The sequence below is a fragment of the Carex rostrata genome, chromosome 24, assembly GCF_964058835.1.
Source record: "Carex rostrata chromosome 24, lpCarRost1.2, whole genome shotgun sequence".
Taxonomy (NCBI): domain Eukaryota; kingdom Viridiplantae; phylum Streptophyta; class Magnoliopsida; order Poales; family Cyperaceae; genus Carex; species Carex rostrata.
The window spans coordinates 2,479,023-2,491,866 of NC_135941.1; the positions used below are offsets into that span (position 1 = coordinate 2,479,023).

General features: G+C 35.8%; 1 protein-coding gene across 1 annotated transcript; it reads left to right on the forward strand.

Moving 5' to 3' along the window:
• The first annotated feature begins 349 nt into the window (after window positions 1-349).
• LOC144575354 (uncharacterized) lies at window positions 350-8,601 on the forward strand. Its single transcript, XM_078325452.1, has 4 exons — window positions 350-571; window positions 2,125-2,335; window positions 3,156-7,830; window positions 8,441-8,601. Exons 1-4 carry the CDS (start codon window positions 386-388, stop codon window positions 8,481-8,483), a joined length of 5,115 nt encoding a protein of 1,704 aa, XP_078181578.1. The 5' UTR covers window positions 350-385; the 3' UTR covers window positions 8,484-8,601.
• The last annotated feature ends 4,243 nt before the right edge of the window (window positions 8,602-12,844 follow it).

Here is a 12,844-nt window from a genome sequence, read left to right on the forward strand (position 1 = left end):
TTCTTCCTTAATTGACATTTTAAATAATGATTTAAATAAGTAAATGAATTTTCTAATTTAAGCTATTCAAATTATTCAAGTTAGTAAGCAAGTGAATTTTCTAATTTAAAATATTAATCAAAGATGATGAGACTAAGACCGACGTTACATCTTGTGAGCAATTAAGGTTGTAATTAATTTTTGGTCGAATCAAAGAATTGTAACAGAAGCCAATGAGTTCCCCATCTTCCAAAAAGTGCCGAGTAAATAAATAAAATTCAAGTCGATCCAACTACCTAGTGGAGTGCTATGAAATAAATACGGAACCAAACCTTCATCATCAGAGTGCCTACTGCTTTTGTTGTTTGAATTTCTTGTAATACATCAAAGAGATAAGAGAACGGAGATGTCGTCGAACGTTGTCCCGGGCAATCTGAGCCCAAGAGAGCATGTAGAGAGGATACGATGCGATAGGTTTTTCATTGGGAGAGAAGAAAAGAACCCACTGGCTGAAGACATGCATCAGGCTGTCAACTACCTCTCTGAGGAGCTGTACTCCAAAGATGTTCACTTCCTCATGGAACTCATCCAGGTATATATATATATATACGAGGGTCAATTTTTTTGTTTGTTCTTAATTTGTTTTTGACGGAGGCTAGAAAATATAGATTAGAGGGCTGAAATGTAAAAATGCATAATATGTGATAATTGAAATTTGAATTTAATTCTTTGTAAAATTTTAACCTCTAAACTAAAAACATAAATTTAACTTTAGAAGAGGCTGGACTATTTGAAAATTAAAAAAACCAATTAAATTTTAATATATATAATTAAAAATTTTAAATCGTAAAGGTAGTTAAGCATCCCTGTTATAACTGTCGAGCCACCCCTGATTTTTGGAATGTGTAGACTCTAGTATTGGATGTTGGATTTATTAGTTTTCGATTCTTATAATTCCTTATATAGGATTTATTGGATAAAATTTCAATATTATTTGACCCTCTGTAGATCAATATTTCGAAGTTTAAGAGATTGTTGTTTTTTAGCAACAGTTAGTAATAATACAACACAAGCATATGTGGTTCGCTGTGTTTATGGCTAAGGAATAAGTTTTTGTATCATAAATACGATATAATATATATCAGATCTGATAGAAAGTCTTACGGATTATGCTAGTTATAAGATAGCATGTTTAGAAGCAGGTTATCTGAACCAGACCGGACCGGCCGGTTGAACTAAAAAAACCTGACTCGGAAGCCTATTTGGACTGCTCAAAAACTGGTTTAACCGTACGGTTTTTCAAGAAAAAGCGGATCCAGCCAAATGATCAATCCGCCTTTTTGAAGCGGTGCTGAGCATAGTCCTCTACTACTACGAGGCATCCTGATAGACATCCACGTGGGATCGGAGAGGGTTTTTGGGGCGTTAGTCAGCCTAGAGAATAGGAGCCCGATTTCATGTGGATGAATGAGATAGTGCGGTGCTCTCCTTCTAGAAAGGATGGGATTGATTCTGTAATGGAGGCACCACTGAGATATTCGTGCATTTTTTATCTAAAGAATCTTGGATTGAGGTTTGGCTTGTAGGATTAAATTGTGGTTTATTTAGGTTTATTCAGTATTTGTTACGTAATCAAGTAAATCCTGAAGAGCAAAACAAATTTAATTTTTTTTTTGAGGTCTAGATATATTGTACAGCGAATTTGTTTCATTTCATTTTACTTATGATAGTTACTTGTTTATTAACTCCTTTTTTTTTTAATTGGTTGCAACTGCAATTCTCTTTTTTGGCATCAAAATCAGAAGAATCATCTCTAAAAAATATATATATCAGAAGAATAACCACGTCTATTAAATCCATTTTTGAAAACATCATTTGAAATGTACTGGTACATGGGAATACCATGTTTTGCTTTTCATAATTAAATATATAAGTATTTAAAAAAAATAACGGTTGAATCGATTGACCCGTTGGTTTGACCAGTAAACCGTTGACTTGAAGCTTTACCGGGTTGATATCTGGTCTGGTTTGATAACATTGTTGTTGTTGTTGTCTATGATTTTGTGTATCAAGATGCGTTGCTGAATTTTTGACTAGCTAGTGCTGTACTAATTTCTGATTGTTTCATTCTGAACAATTTGTTAGAATGCTGAGGACAATGAGTATGCATCTGGTGTGGCACCATCGCTGGAGTTTGTGGTCACCTCAAAGGATATAACTGCAACTGGGGCAACCTCAACTTTGCTCATTTTTAACAATGAGAAGGGCTTTTCTTCTGCTAACATAGAATCGATTTGCCGTGTTGGAAAGTCAACCAAGAAAGGGCAGCGGTATCGCGGCTATATTGGCGAGAAAGGTGCTTATCTCTTCCTTCATTAAGTATTGTTCTATACTTTTAGTTTTGTTGAGAAATGTATGGACTACAAATAGGTAGGTGATTATGTTTTCTGAAAACCCCGATATATACACGAGCGCCTAATACTAGGATGAAAGTGCAACGATAGATTTTTTTTTTAAATTAAAGAAGAAAGATGTACTTAATTACAATAAAAGTGTGTTTCATTATATTTACTGTATTTACTGTATTAATTAATACAAATAGGTAGGTGTTTTTTTTTTTAAACAGAAGTATGCATGCAGGTTCAACAAAAAGTGTGTTTCATTATATTTACTGTATTAATTAATATGTTGGAAAAGGCCAAGTGAGTTTCATGTTGAACCTGCATGCATACTTCTGTTTGGTCTTCTTTAGTATAGTTTTGGATATTGTATGTTGTGCTGGATTCTGGAGTAGACATGCTCTAACATCCAGTAAACAGCTTCTTTGTGACCAAACTATTTAATAGAGTTTGTTAATGAATAATTCAAAGTCTCTAAAACCAGAGAACTTTTAAGTTGCATATTTCAAAACCTGTTAACAGGCTGCCAATTTAGGTGTATACTCATTTGTGGTTACCAAAGTTCAACTTCAAACTATATACTCCACATGTTCATGGTTTACTCTTAAATGTTTATATTGATGGTTAGAGATCTTCTAGTTTCTCCTATTTTCATCAGTGTGGTACATAATAGTTGCAAAATACTGCATGTTTTATCTTTTGTCATTTTGTGCAGTACTCTTCTTTTTTCATTTTGATGCAAAATACTGAATACAGAACAATTTCATTTTATTGCAGGTATTGGATTTAAGAGTGTATTTTTGGTGTCAAATCAGCCTCACATCTTCAGCAATGGGTACCAGATAAAGTTCAGTGAGGAACCTTCACCTGAGTGCGGGATCGGCTACATTGTGCCAGAATGGGTTGACGAACACCCTACCGTGTTTGATCTGAAAGAGATATACGGTTCCACAAAGGTTCTTCCAACTACCACAATAATTCTCCCACTAAAGGCTGTAAAAGTTGAAGCTGTAAGGAAGCAACTCTCGTCCATCCATCATGAACTCCTCCTCTTCCTCTCAAAGATCAGAAAGCTTTCTGTTAAGGAGATTGGCAACAACAATACCAATCAGACTGCTCTTACCGAGGTCTCTATCTCTAGTGAGAAGGATTACCAAACAAGGAAGAATGTGGATGCTGAATCTTATGTTCTCCACCTAGATGCTGAAGAAGCTGGCAAAGAAGAGCAATGCACTTATTACATGTGGAAGCAGAAGTTCCCAGTGAAATCAGAATGTCGTGTGAAGAAAAGGGAAGAAGTCAACCAGTGGACAATAACACTTGCGTTCCCTCATGGGAAGCGGTTGGGTGGGGCCCAAGCACCTGGCATTTATTCCTTCTTGCCAACTGAGATGGTCACAAACTTCCCCTTTATAATCCAGGCTGATTTCCTCCTGGCTTCTTCGAGAGAGACGATTATTTATGACAGCCCATGGAATAAGGGAATTCTTGAATGTGTCCCTTCAGCTTTTGTTAATGCACTTGCTGCATTGGTGAAGTCAACAAGTGATGCACCAGCATCCTCTCTTCCGCCAAAATTCAAGTTTCTTCCAGTCCAACCATCACCCTTGCAATTGCTCGACTCAGTTCGGGTCTCTATTAAGAACAAGATGTTGGAAGAGCATTTAATCCCCTGTGAGTCCTCCCTTGAACAAAAGATATTTTGTAAACCTGGTGAGGTTCGGAGGTTAACTTCACATTTTTGGAATCTGCTAGACAAAGCACAAAAGTCTGGTGTAGACCTGCAGAGCATATCTTCCCACGGTCCATACGTCTTGAGCTCTTGTTTTGACACTGAAGAGTTTGATGATGTGTTGAAGTTTCTCGAAATCAACTATATGGATTGGGACTGGTATCCGAAATGCATTGTAGGATTCGATCTTGTTAAAGGGGCCCCTGAGGAGGTGTATATGATGCTGCTTTGTTTTGTGGCCGAGTATTGGCAGGAACTTAGTTGTAAAATCAAGGAAACACAACTTTTGAAGTATGAAGATGTGACTGGTGTGATGTCAGTTTGTAGTATCAATGAAGTTACACAGAGGGGCTTAAAGCTATGCATTGCTTTAAATGAGAACCAGATATCGTGGTTAATTAGTTGGAACCGTGAGTTAGCTGCTGTTTCTAATCACTTCTTTATGCCTCTTAACACACAGAGGTGTTTGAAGGGTTTCTGTAAGGATAAAGAAGTGATGGATTGGCTAGAGAAGTGTGGAATATTCAAGGTCTTGACTGCACACAGTTATGGTAAAGCAGTTTTACAAGCAGTAGAAAATAGAAGACTAGCAATTGCGTTTGCTCATTTTCTTTATCACTCCTTGGACAAGAGATACATAAGCGAGTGGTATGTACAAGAACTCTGTGCTTTAATGCCTCTTGTAGATAACTACGGCAGCGTGGTCACTCGTAGGAGCCAGGTTTTGGTTCCTGCTAAAGGTAGCAAGTGGGTCGGCTTGTTGGGTTCAAACCCATGGAGATCGGAAAATTATGTTGAATTATCAGGAGATTACAGAAATCCTGGTAGCTTTGCTGGTAATCATACACCCAAGGATGTACTCCTAACTTTCATCCAGAAAAATGTAGGTGCTGCTGATGTACCATATGTTCACCCACCAAATGCACGTTTTCCAACTGTTTCATCTCCTTTGACCAAGGAAAATGCATTTTTGCTGCTCGATTGGATTCAAAACTTGAGGTTTCGTAGAGTTGCACTTCCGAGCAGGTTCTTAGATTGTGTCAAGGATGGAAGCTGGCTGAAAACATCAATTGGATACAAGCCACCTAAAGATTCGTTTTTGTCCAGTGAAACGTGGGGGAGTTTGCTTCAAATTGGTTCTGATATGGTCGATATACCCATGATTGATCAGGAGTTCTATGGAAACAGTATATCCAACTACAAGGAGGAGTTACGGCTAATTGGTGTGAAGTTTGATTTTGGTGAGGCATCTGAAATGGTCGGTAAGCATATCATGTCACGGGCGGCAAATGGTACATTCACCCGATCAAATGTGTTCTCTCTGCTTGGTCTCATTAGGTTTTTACGAGATAAATATCTTTCTCCATCTCATCTTATAATGGCTGTCAAGGAAGATAGATGGCTCAAGACGAGCCTTGGCAACAAATCTCCCTCCGAGGCATTTCTCTATAGTTCTGATTGGGCAGCAGCTTCGTGCATAGCTAACTTGCCTTTTATTGATGAAATTTTTTATGGGGAAAGCATCTTGGGTTATAAGTCAGAGCTTGAGTTGATGGGTGTTCGTGTAAGACTGGGAGATGCCAGCAATTATTACAAACTAGTGGGAGATAACTTGAAGTTCACTCCAAATCTGTCTACACCTGAGGCTTTTTTGCTTCTATTAAAGTGCATCCAGAATGTCGGCTTGACCGGAAGCTATTTGGAGAAGCTGAAGCAGATCAAGGCAATTAAGACCAATCTTGGTTTCAGACTGCCTACTGAATCGGTGTTGCCCATTCGAGATTGGGATTGTCTATTTACTGTTCTTGATGGAATTCCAGTGCTAGATGTGCAGTTCTATGGCGAGGAGGTAATTAGATCATACAGTCAGGAATTGAGTAAGATTGGGGTTGCAGTCCGATCTGAAGAAGTATCCAAGGTTGTGACACTTCGATTCAAGCAACTTGCCTCTTCATCCATTTTTGTAAAGGATAATGCGATTTCACTTCTAGAATGCTATAGGCAGCTCAAGGAGGAATTTCCTGATCTGGTTTCTTGCATGAGAAGAGAAAAATGGCTACAAACTAAGATGGGCTTGAGAGCACCTGCGAAATCTGTTCTGTTCAATTCGGATTGGGATTCAGTAGCTTCCATAGCCACTATACCATTCGTTGAATATACAAGTGATTTACAGGGATACAAAGATGAGCTCAGAGCTTTGGGTGTGGCTGTTACACTTCGGCAAGGTGCTGGTTTTGTAGTGAAGGGAATAAATCTTCCAATTGACCCGAGCTCCATGACTCCATCTAGTTTTCTCATGTTATTAAAGTGCATCAAGTACTGGAAAGAGGATAAAAAAACCGACCTTCCTGAGGAGTTCATGGGTGGCATAAGGAAGAAATGGTTGAAGACCGTTCTAGGTTATCAGTGCCCAGATGAATCACTTCTTTTTGACTCAAAGCATTCTTCTCTCATCCAAAGGGGAGATGGGCCTTTCATAGATGAAGAATTCTATGGTTCAAAGATTTCTCTTTACAAGGACCAGCTCAAAGAATTTGGGGTCGAAGTTGATATCACCTATAGCTGCTCCCTTGTAGCTCGTAATCTGAAATGTCACTCTGAGGAAAGTACTATAAAAAGAATCTACAAGTTCTTGAGTAAATTCAAATGGGAGCCAGAGGACAAAAAGGCGAGTTGGATCTGGGTTCCTAGTGAAGATGAAGAAGGTGATTGGGTTTGCCCCAAAAGCTGTGTTCTTCATGATAACTGCAACTTATTCAACTCACAGCTACACATACTGGACAAGTTCTATGAAGAGGATTTACTCGGGTTTTTCTCTGTGGCTTTTGAAGTGAAGGACATGCCCGATATAGAAGACTACATGAAGCTCTGGGAAGTGTGGGAGAACATACCAACCCAGGTTTCTCTGGATGATTGCTTCGCTTTCTGGGAATTTATTGGAATGCACTGGAACCCAACTTGCGAGAAGTTACTGAACAAGCATGTCAAGAAACTCCCTGTCTTAATCGGTGGCACTATCTACCTTGTCAGCAAGCAAGATCTGTTCATCCCTGATGATCTTCTCCTTGGGGATCTATTTGATAAATCCTTATTTGTGTGGTATCCTGCAAAAAGTATAGAGTCCCTTCCCCGTTCGAAGCTAACTCAAATATACACGGGTTTGGGAGTCAGAAAATTTTCTGAGGCAGTTGTGAAGAATGAGTATGCATCTGATTCAGATGGTTCAGACAATGGTACAACTGTGGAGTCGAATGCTAATGTTGTAAAAGAAGGGCTACTTAGAATTATTCTTGCATTTCTGGCAAACCATTGTCTTGATATTTGTGCTGCTAAGAGGCATGAGATGGTTGATTCCCTTATTAATCTCACAATCATAGAGGCTGAAAAACCAGTGAATATGCAGTACAAAATTACACTTTCTGGAGGTAGGCAGCTGGTGGCCAAGACAACCCGGATGTTCCGCTGGGAGAGGAATGAGTCGAGGCTCTTTATGGGGCGGGTTGATCAAGTGCAAGGAATGGAGGGAAGGATCAAGTATGCAACCTACCTCTCTGACGAGATATCCCAAGGTTTATTGTATGTGAGAACTGATCTGGGGGATTCACTTGCAGACCTTATCAAGGTTGGGTGCCTGTTGGATTATGATTTGAGTGCTGTGGATTTTTTGTTGAAGGATCATAACTTGCAAGTGTTTGCTGAGGATGAGGAGTTTCTGTTAAGGTAATATTAATGTTTATTTTTTCTTCAAGATTTTGTTATTTTTAATAATTTAATTTATAAAATGGATGGTTTTTTCTTTAATAATTTTTTTTTTCTGATGTCTTTGTTGGTCTCCTTATCCGTCCTGAATGATCAACTCAACCAATGTTTCCTCACTTACAATGTTGCTTAGTTAGGTCATCAAGAAAATTCTTTGCTGTGAAGTTTTCCTGCTCAATTTCTTTCTTTTTTTTAAGGTCAAATGGCAAGTTGCCTTCGGACATTACAATCTAGTCCCTGTACAAGTGTACATTGGTATAGTTCCTACCCATTAAGTACTAGTACACAAACCAGTAATTATTTAATACCCAGATTTACATTACATGAAATTGATAAATTGAAAACAGTGAGCATATCCACGCAGTGTAAGTTCTCACATGGTCATTCTGGTATGCAGAATGCTTGCTGTTTTGACAGTGCTCGCTCCACTGTCGAATATCTGCTTGTTTATCATTGATGATGTACTCCACTGGTCGCAACCTTTGACCAAAGATGCACTTATTTCAGTTATCAGCTTCTTGATGCTTTTATTTTTATCATTCATGTATTTTTTTTTCTTTTTTTCATATAGGTTCTCAATGAAGCATGGCGTGAAAAACCTTCCAAGCAATTAATTATGGCTCGCTGTTTTCTTATGCTTTTGGAGTATGGCACAAGAACTCCTTTGGTTACCGTTTTTATATCATCAGGGTTCTTGCTGTTGCACAATTAGTTATATTTAATGTTTAATTTAAATTCTGTATCTCATATATTTTGTTATCAATTTCTTGAAGAACTATGCTTTATTCATAATATCTATGCAAGTGTTTGATTTACTATAGATTTATGCCATATAATGTATAGTCATAATTAATGATTCAAATCGATCCATGATATCTATATATTTGTTAAAGAAAAAAATGATCAATAATAATTCATGTAATTAGCATGAACAAAATTAAAAGGATTAACTAGATATATCGAACCAATACTCAGCTCTCCAGATCAAACCATTTGGCAATATGATCCATATGTATATGTACTCGTCATCACTTCTCTGCTTTTGGCGGTAAAATCAGAGGTTTCTCATGGACGCTCTGGGGCGTATCTTGATGCCATTGGAGTTTATGTCCAGGTACAAGTACTTATCACAAACTACTACGAAACTTGTTTATTTCATCATGATATTTTTGTTGGTTCTGAATTGTTTATAAGAAAAAAATGTGTTGTAGTTTAGTCCAACGGTTGTAAAATTAATATCAATCTATTGAGCATATATAATTACAGTTTTTCATTATTTTGAAAGATTTGAACTTGACCCATCAAATTTTGTAGTGGCCAGAAAAGGAAGAGGGAGAAGAGGAGGAGGAGAAGATTGGTGACACAATTTTGAAGGCCAAACGTGTTTTTTTTTTTTCAGGCAAATAGAAAACAATTTAAAGCTCTTTAAATTTGAACATTTTAAAATAGTGAAAGTTTTGAAATCAATTAAAATTTCGCAAGTTACGGTTTTTAAGTGAAGCTTGTACGAGTTAATGCTATTTTAAAATAATGTTTGTAAGTTTAGTTTTTGTTAGAATTCTAGAGTTGCTAATAACTGTTGATCACCGTAGCTTGTAACAAAAGTTGACCAAGTGATCGCTAGTGACAAATACTCTGCCCTGTGCGTTCGTATTTTCGAAATTTGAAAGAAAAATTCTTTTTTGATATTAAACTAGTTGATTAACTCAACTCCAACTTTACTAGAAAAAGAATCAACTGGTAATTAATGATCTAGATAGCACAATTACAGAAAACACGATTATACACAGTTAAAAAAATGAGGTTGTACATGATTTTGCAACTATATCCACAGCCGCCGTGTATGAAAACGTCGATAAATTTTACATTGTGTATATCAGTTTACCACTTTACCTACATACATTTTACAAAATACATGCGAATTATCGGGACGGGAGAAGATCCAAACCAATACAACCAGACACCAGCAAATATAATTTGACAACAAGATATAGGCAGTAAGATTTGGGAAGTGCCAGCTTCTTTTGTAATCATTTTGATCGAGAGATATGAGTCAGCACGATTTCGGAGTGCATTTCCACTCCTTTCATTTCAAAAAAGCGGATTTACATTTTATTTTATTTTGGAAAACCAAGTCAGAGTCGGTGTCGGTCACGTGCTGCCTCTAATTGGCTCAGATATGCGCCCAGGGGTCATGATTTTACTAATTAATTTGTTTATGGACTGTCGATCTAGGTCCGACGGCTGAGGTTAAAGAATTAATTTCAGTTTCAAAATAAATGGTTTTTCTTTTTAATGTCAAATTATCTACACGTTCTCCACTTTCAATCTCTTGTTTGATCCTCTGAGCTCATTTTTTTTTTTTTTTGAACTTAATTTTCTACATCCAATTTATTTAAATTTTAAACTTGTAAATGTGCTAGCTAGCAACCTTTTTTGAAGGTGGTCATGGTCAAAAGTTACTAGTTGCGAGATTTAACTGGAGGACTATTATCACGTCCATATTTTTATTTAGGTAGCAAGAAAATAAATTTTCTTTTATTTTTGAAATAAATATATAGTTTGGAATATGATTGAGACTTTGCTATGGTAATATGCACATATTAACCTATTATATGTGTGTGTGTATATTTATTTTTAAAGTTTAAATAGTTGATCTAAACTGATAAACATGATCTCCATGCAAAAATATATGTCTAGATCAAATTTTATATTTATAAAAAAAAATAGGTGGGTAGAAAAACGATCATTTTAATCAAATGATATTATATCCATCTAAAAAAATAGTAAAAAGTTATAAAATATGTAAAATTTGTTTGCTAAGTACATTTTAAAACTAGATAAGAGAATGTTGGATAAATCCAGATCGACTGTTTAGGCTTCAAAATTAAAAATATTAGTATCTAGATCGACTGTTTAGGCTGCAAATTACCATAGCCTCATATGAAAATGTGAGTTCATAATTAAATCTATATTTTTGTGTTAAATTACCATAGCCTTCATAAGAAAATGTACTTAGACACAATTATACAATTTTTATAATTTTCTCTATTTTTTTTAGATATGTACAAAATCACTTGATCTAAAAATCATGGATCAAATCTATATTATTTTGAACTTTGAAAATAGAGATATTGATCCATAACATGATCCTATAAGTAATATTGCCTTCACTAAATGAATTATGTTCATATGTATGTTTGACTTAAATTGATTTTAAAACTCATAAGTTTGCATTGCTAAGGGTGTTGTGATAAGGTTGGTGTCTTGATCGAGCTGGTGCGGTGGGTCAGCATATAAGATATGAACCATATGATCGATATTAATTGTCTATCTTAGAGACGCGATGTAACATTACCAAACTTGATTACAAAAATATATTTAATAGTAAACTCGCCATAAAATATATAGATATATTTATTGAATTGCAGAGCATATACTCGCTATAATATTGGTACAAAATAGTACAAAAGAGGTGAATAATTAAAGCATTAAAGAAATACGTACGTTTAAACATATTAAATTGGAATTAACATCAATAGTTCAATAAATTCTCCTGCCTTTAATATCAACAGTCCCGGGCAGCATTCGCTTTTAACATCTCTTTTTGAAAGCCATGAGATTATGAACAGATCAGCATCTAACTTTTGGAGTTAGTGCAAGCATAGTAAGGCAAAGATTGGAAGTGTTCATTGGATCCTGCTGCTTTTAAGTCTGGAATCTGCGTTCTTCTGACGATGCGGGTTTAAGATTAATTGTTTCCAAGCCAAAGAAATCCTGCTGCTTTTAACATCAATTTCTATGAAAATTGTCTCCAAAGAAAGATCGATGGTAGAAAATCCTGCTGGCCTGTCTTTTATCAGAATGCATGCCGTTTTACATTTTAATTATGGCAAATGCTTCTGTGCATACAAGGACCTATTTGTAAAATGAACATATTTTTATTTTCAAAGTTCAAATAGTCGATCCGAACCGTTCAACTTGTTCTCCATATTAATATGTGCTTGGAGACCAAATTTTACATTTGTCTGAATTTTTTTACTATTTATTAAGATGGGTACAAAATTCAATGGTCTGAATTTGATATTTTTTGTACTCATCTTAATAAATAGTAAAAAATTTCAGAAAAATGTAAAATTTGGTCTCCAAGCACATATTAATATGGAGAACAAGTTGAACGGTTCGGATCGACTGTTTGAACTTTGAAAATAAAAATATGTTCATTTTACAAATAGGTCCTTGTATGCACAGAAGCATCACTCTTTAATTATATATAGCGAATCTTTGTTGAGTGTCACTAAACAGTACTGTATTTCTTTATTTGACAGGAAAAAAAGAAAGGTGCATGTTAAAGTGCTGACAATACACGTAGAGAAAGCATAGTAATATAATGTCCATTGGCCGCACCGTTAAGCAAAGCATAATAATTCAATGGATGGAATCTGCTTTATACAAAGCTTAATATATCCCGCTTTATTTAAAGGACCAATATGAGCCCATGATAGAAAGTAACTGCACATTTTGGAGTTTTTTTTTCTCTAAAAATAAAAAGTTGGAGTTTATTTAATATACTTGCTTACATAATAAAAATAATGAAGCTTCCTGCACTACAGTACCCGCACTTTAACTATCATAACTATACGGGGAACCGTAAAAACTCCAACACAAATTTTTGTTTCTAATGAATTAATACCTATACAAGAAAGTATTTATACATATGTATGGAATTATTTATTCCAATAAGTGGTCAATTTTTATGTAAATTATTGTCTCTTCAGCCAAATCTCTCAAATGTACATGCACTATAAATACATGTGGAGGACCATTCAAAATTACATGGGGAACCATACATGTTTTTAGAGGTGGGTTTCTTTCTCCGTTCAATCTCAGTCATATTTCCAACAATTTGTGATAAATTTTGCAAATTTAAAACAAAGAACGTCTTCTACGCAATTTTCTCTTTCAAATGAGATTC

Coding starts and splice junctions, on each gene's coding strand:
- LOC144575354 (XM_078325452.1), top strand. CDS start 386: ATGTCGTCGAACGTTGTCCCGGGCAATCTGAGCCCAAGAGAGCATGTA. Junction 2,336..3,155: donor CGGCTATATTGGCGAGAAAG/GTGCTTATCTCT, acceptor ATTTTATTGCAG/GTATTGGATTTAAGAGTGTA. Junction 7,831..8,440: donor GATGAGGAGTTTCTGTTAAG/GTAATATTAATG, acceptor TTTTTCATATAG/GTTCTCAATGAAGCATGGCG.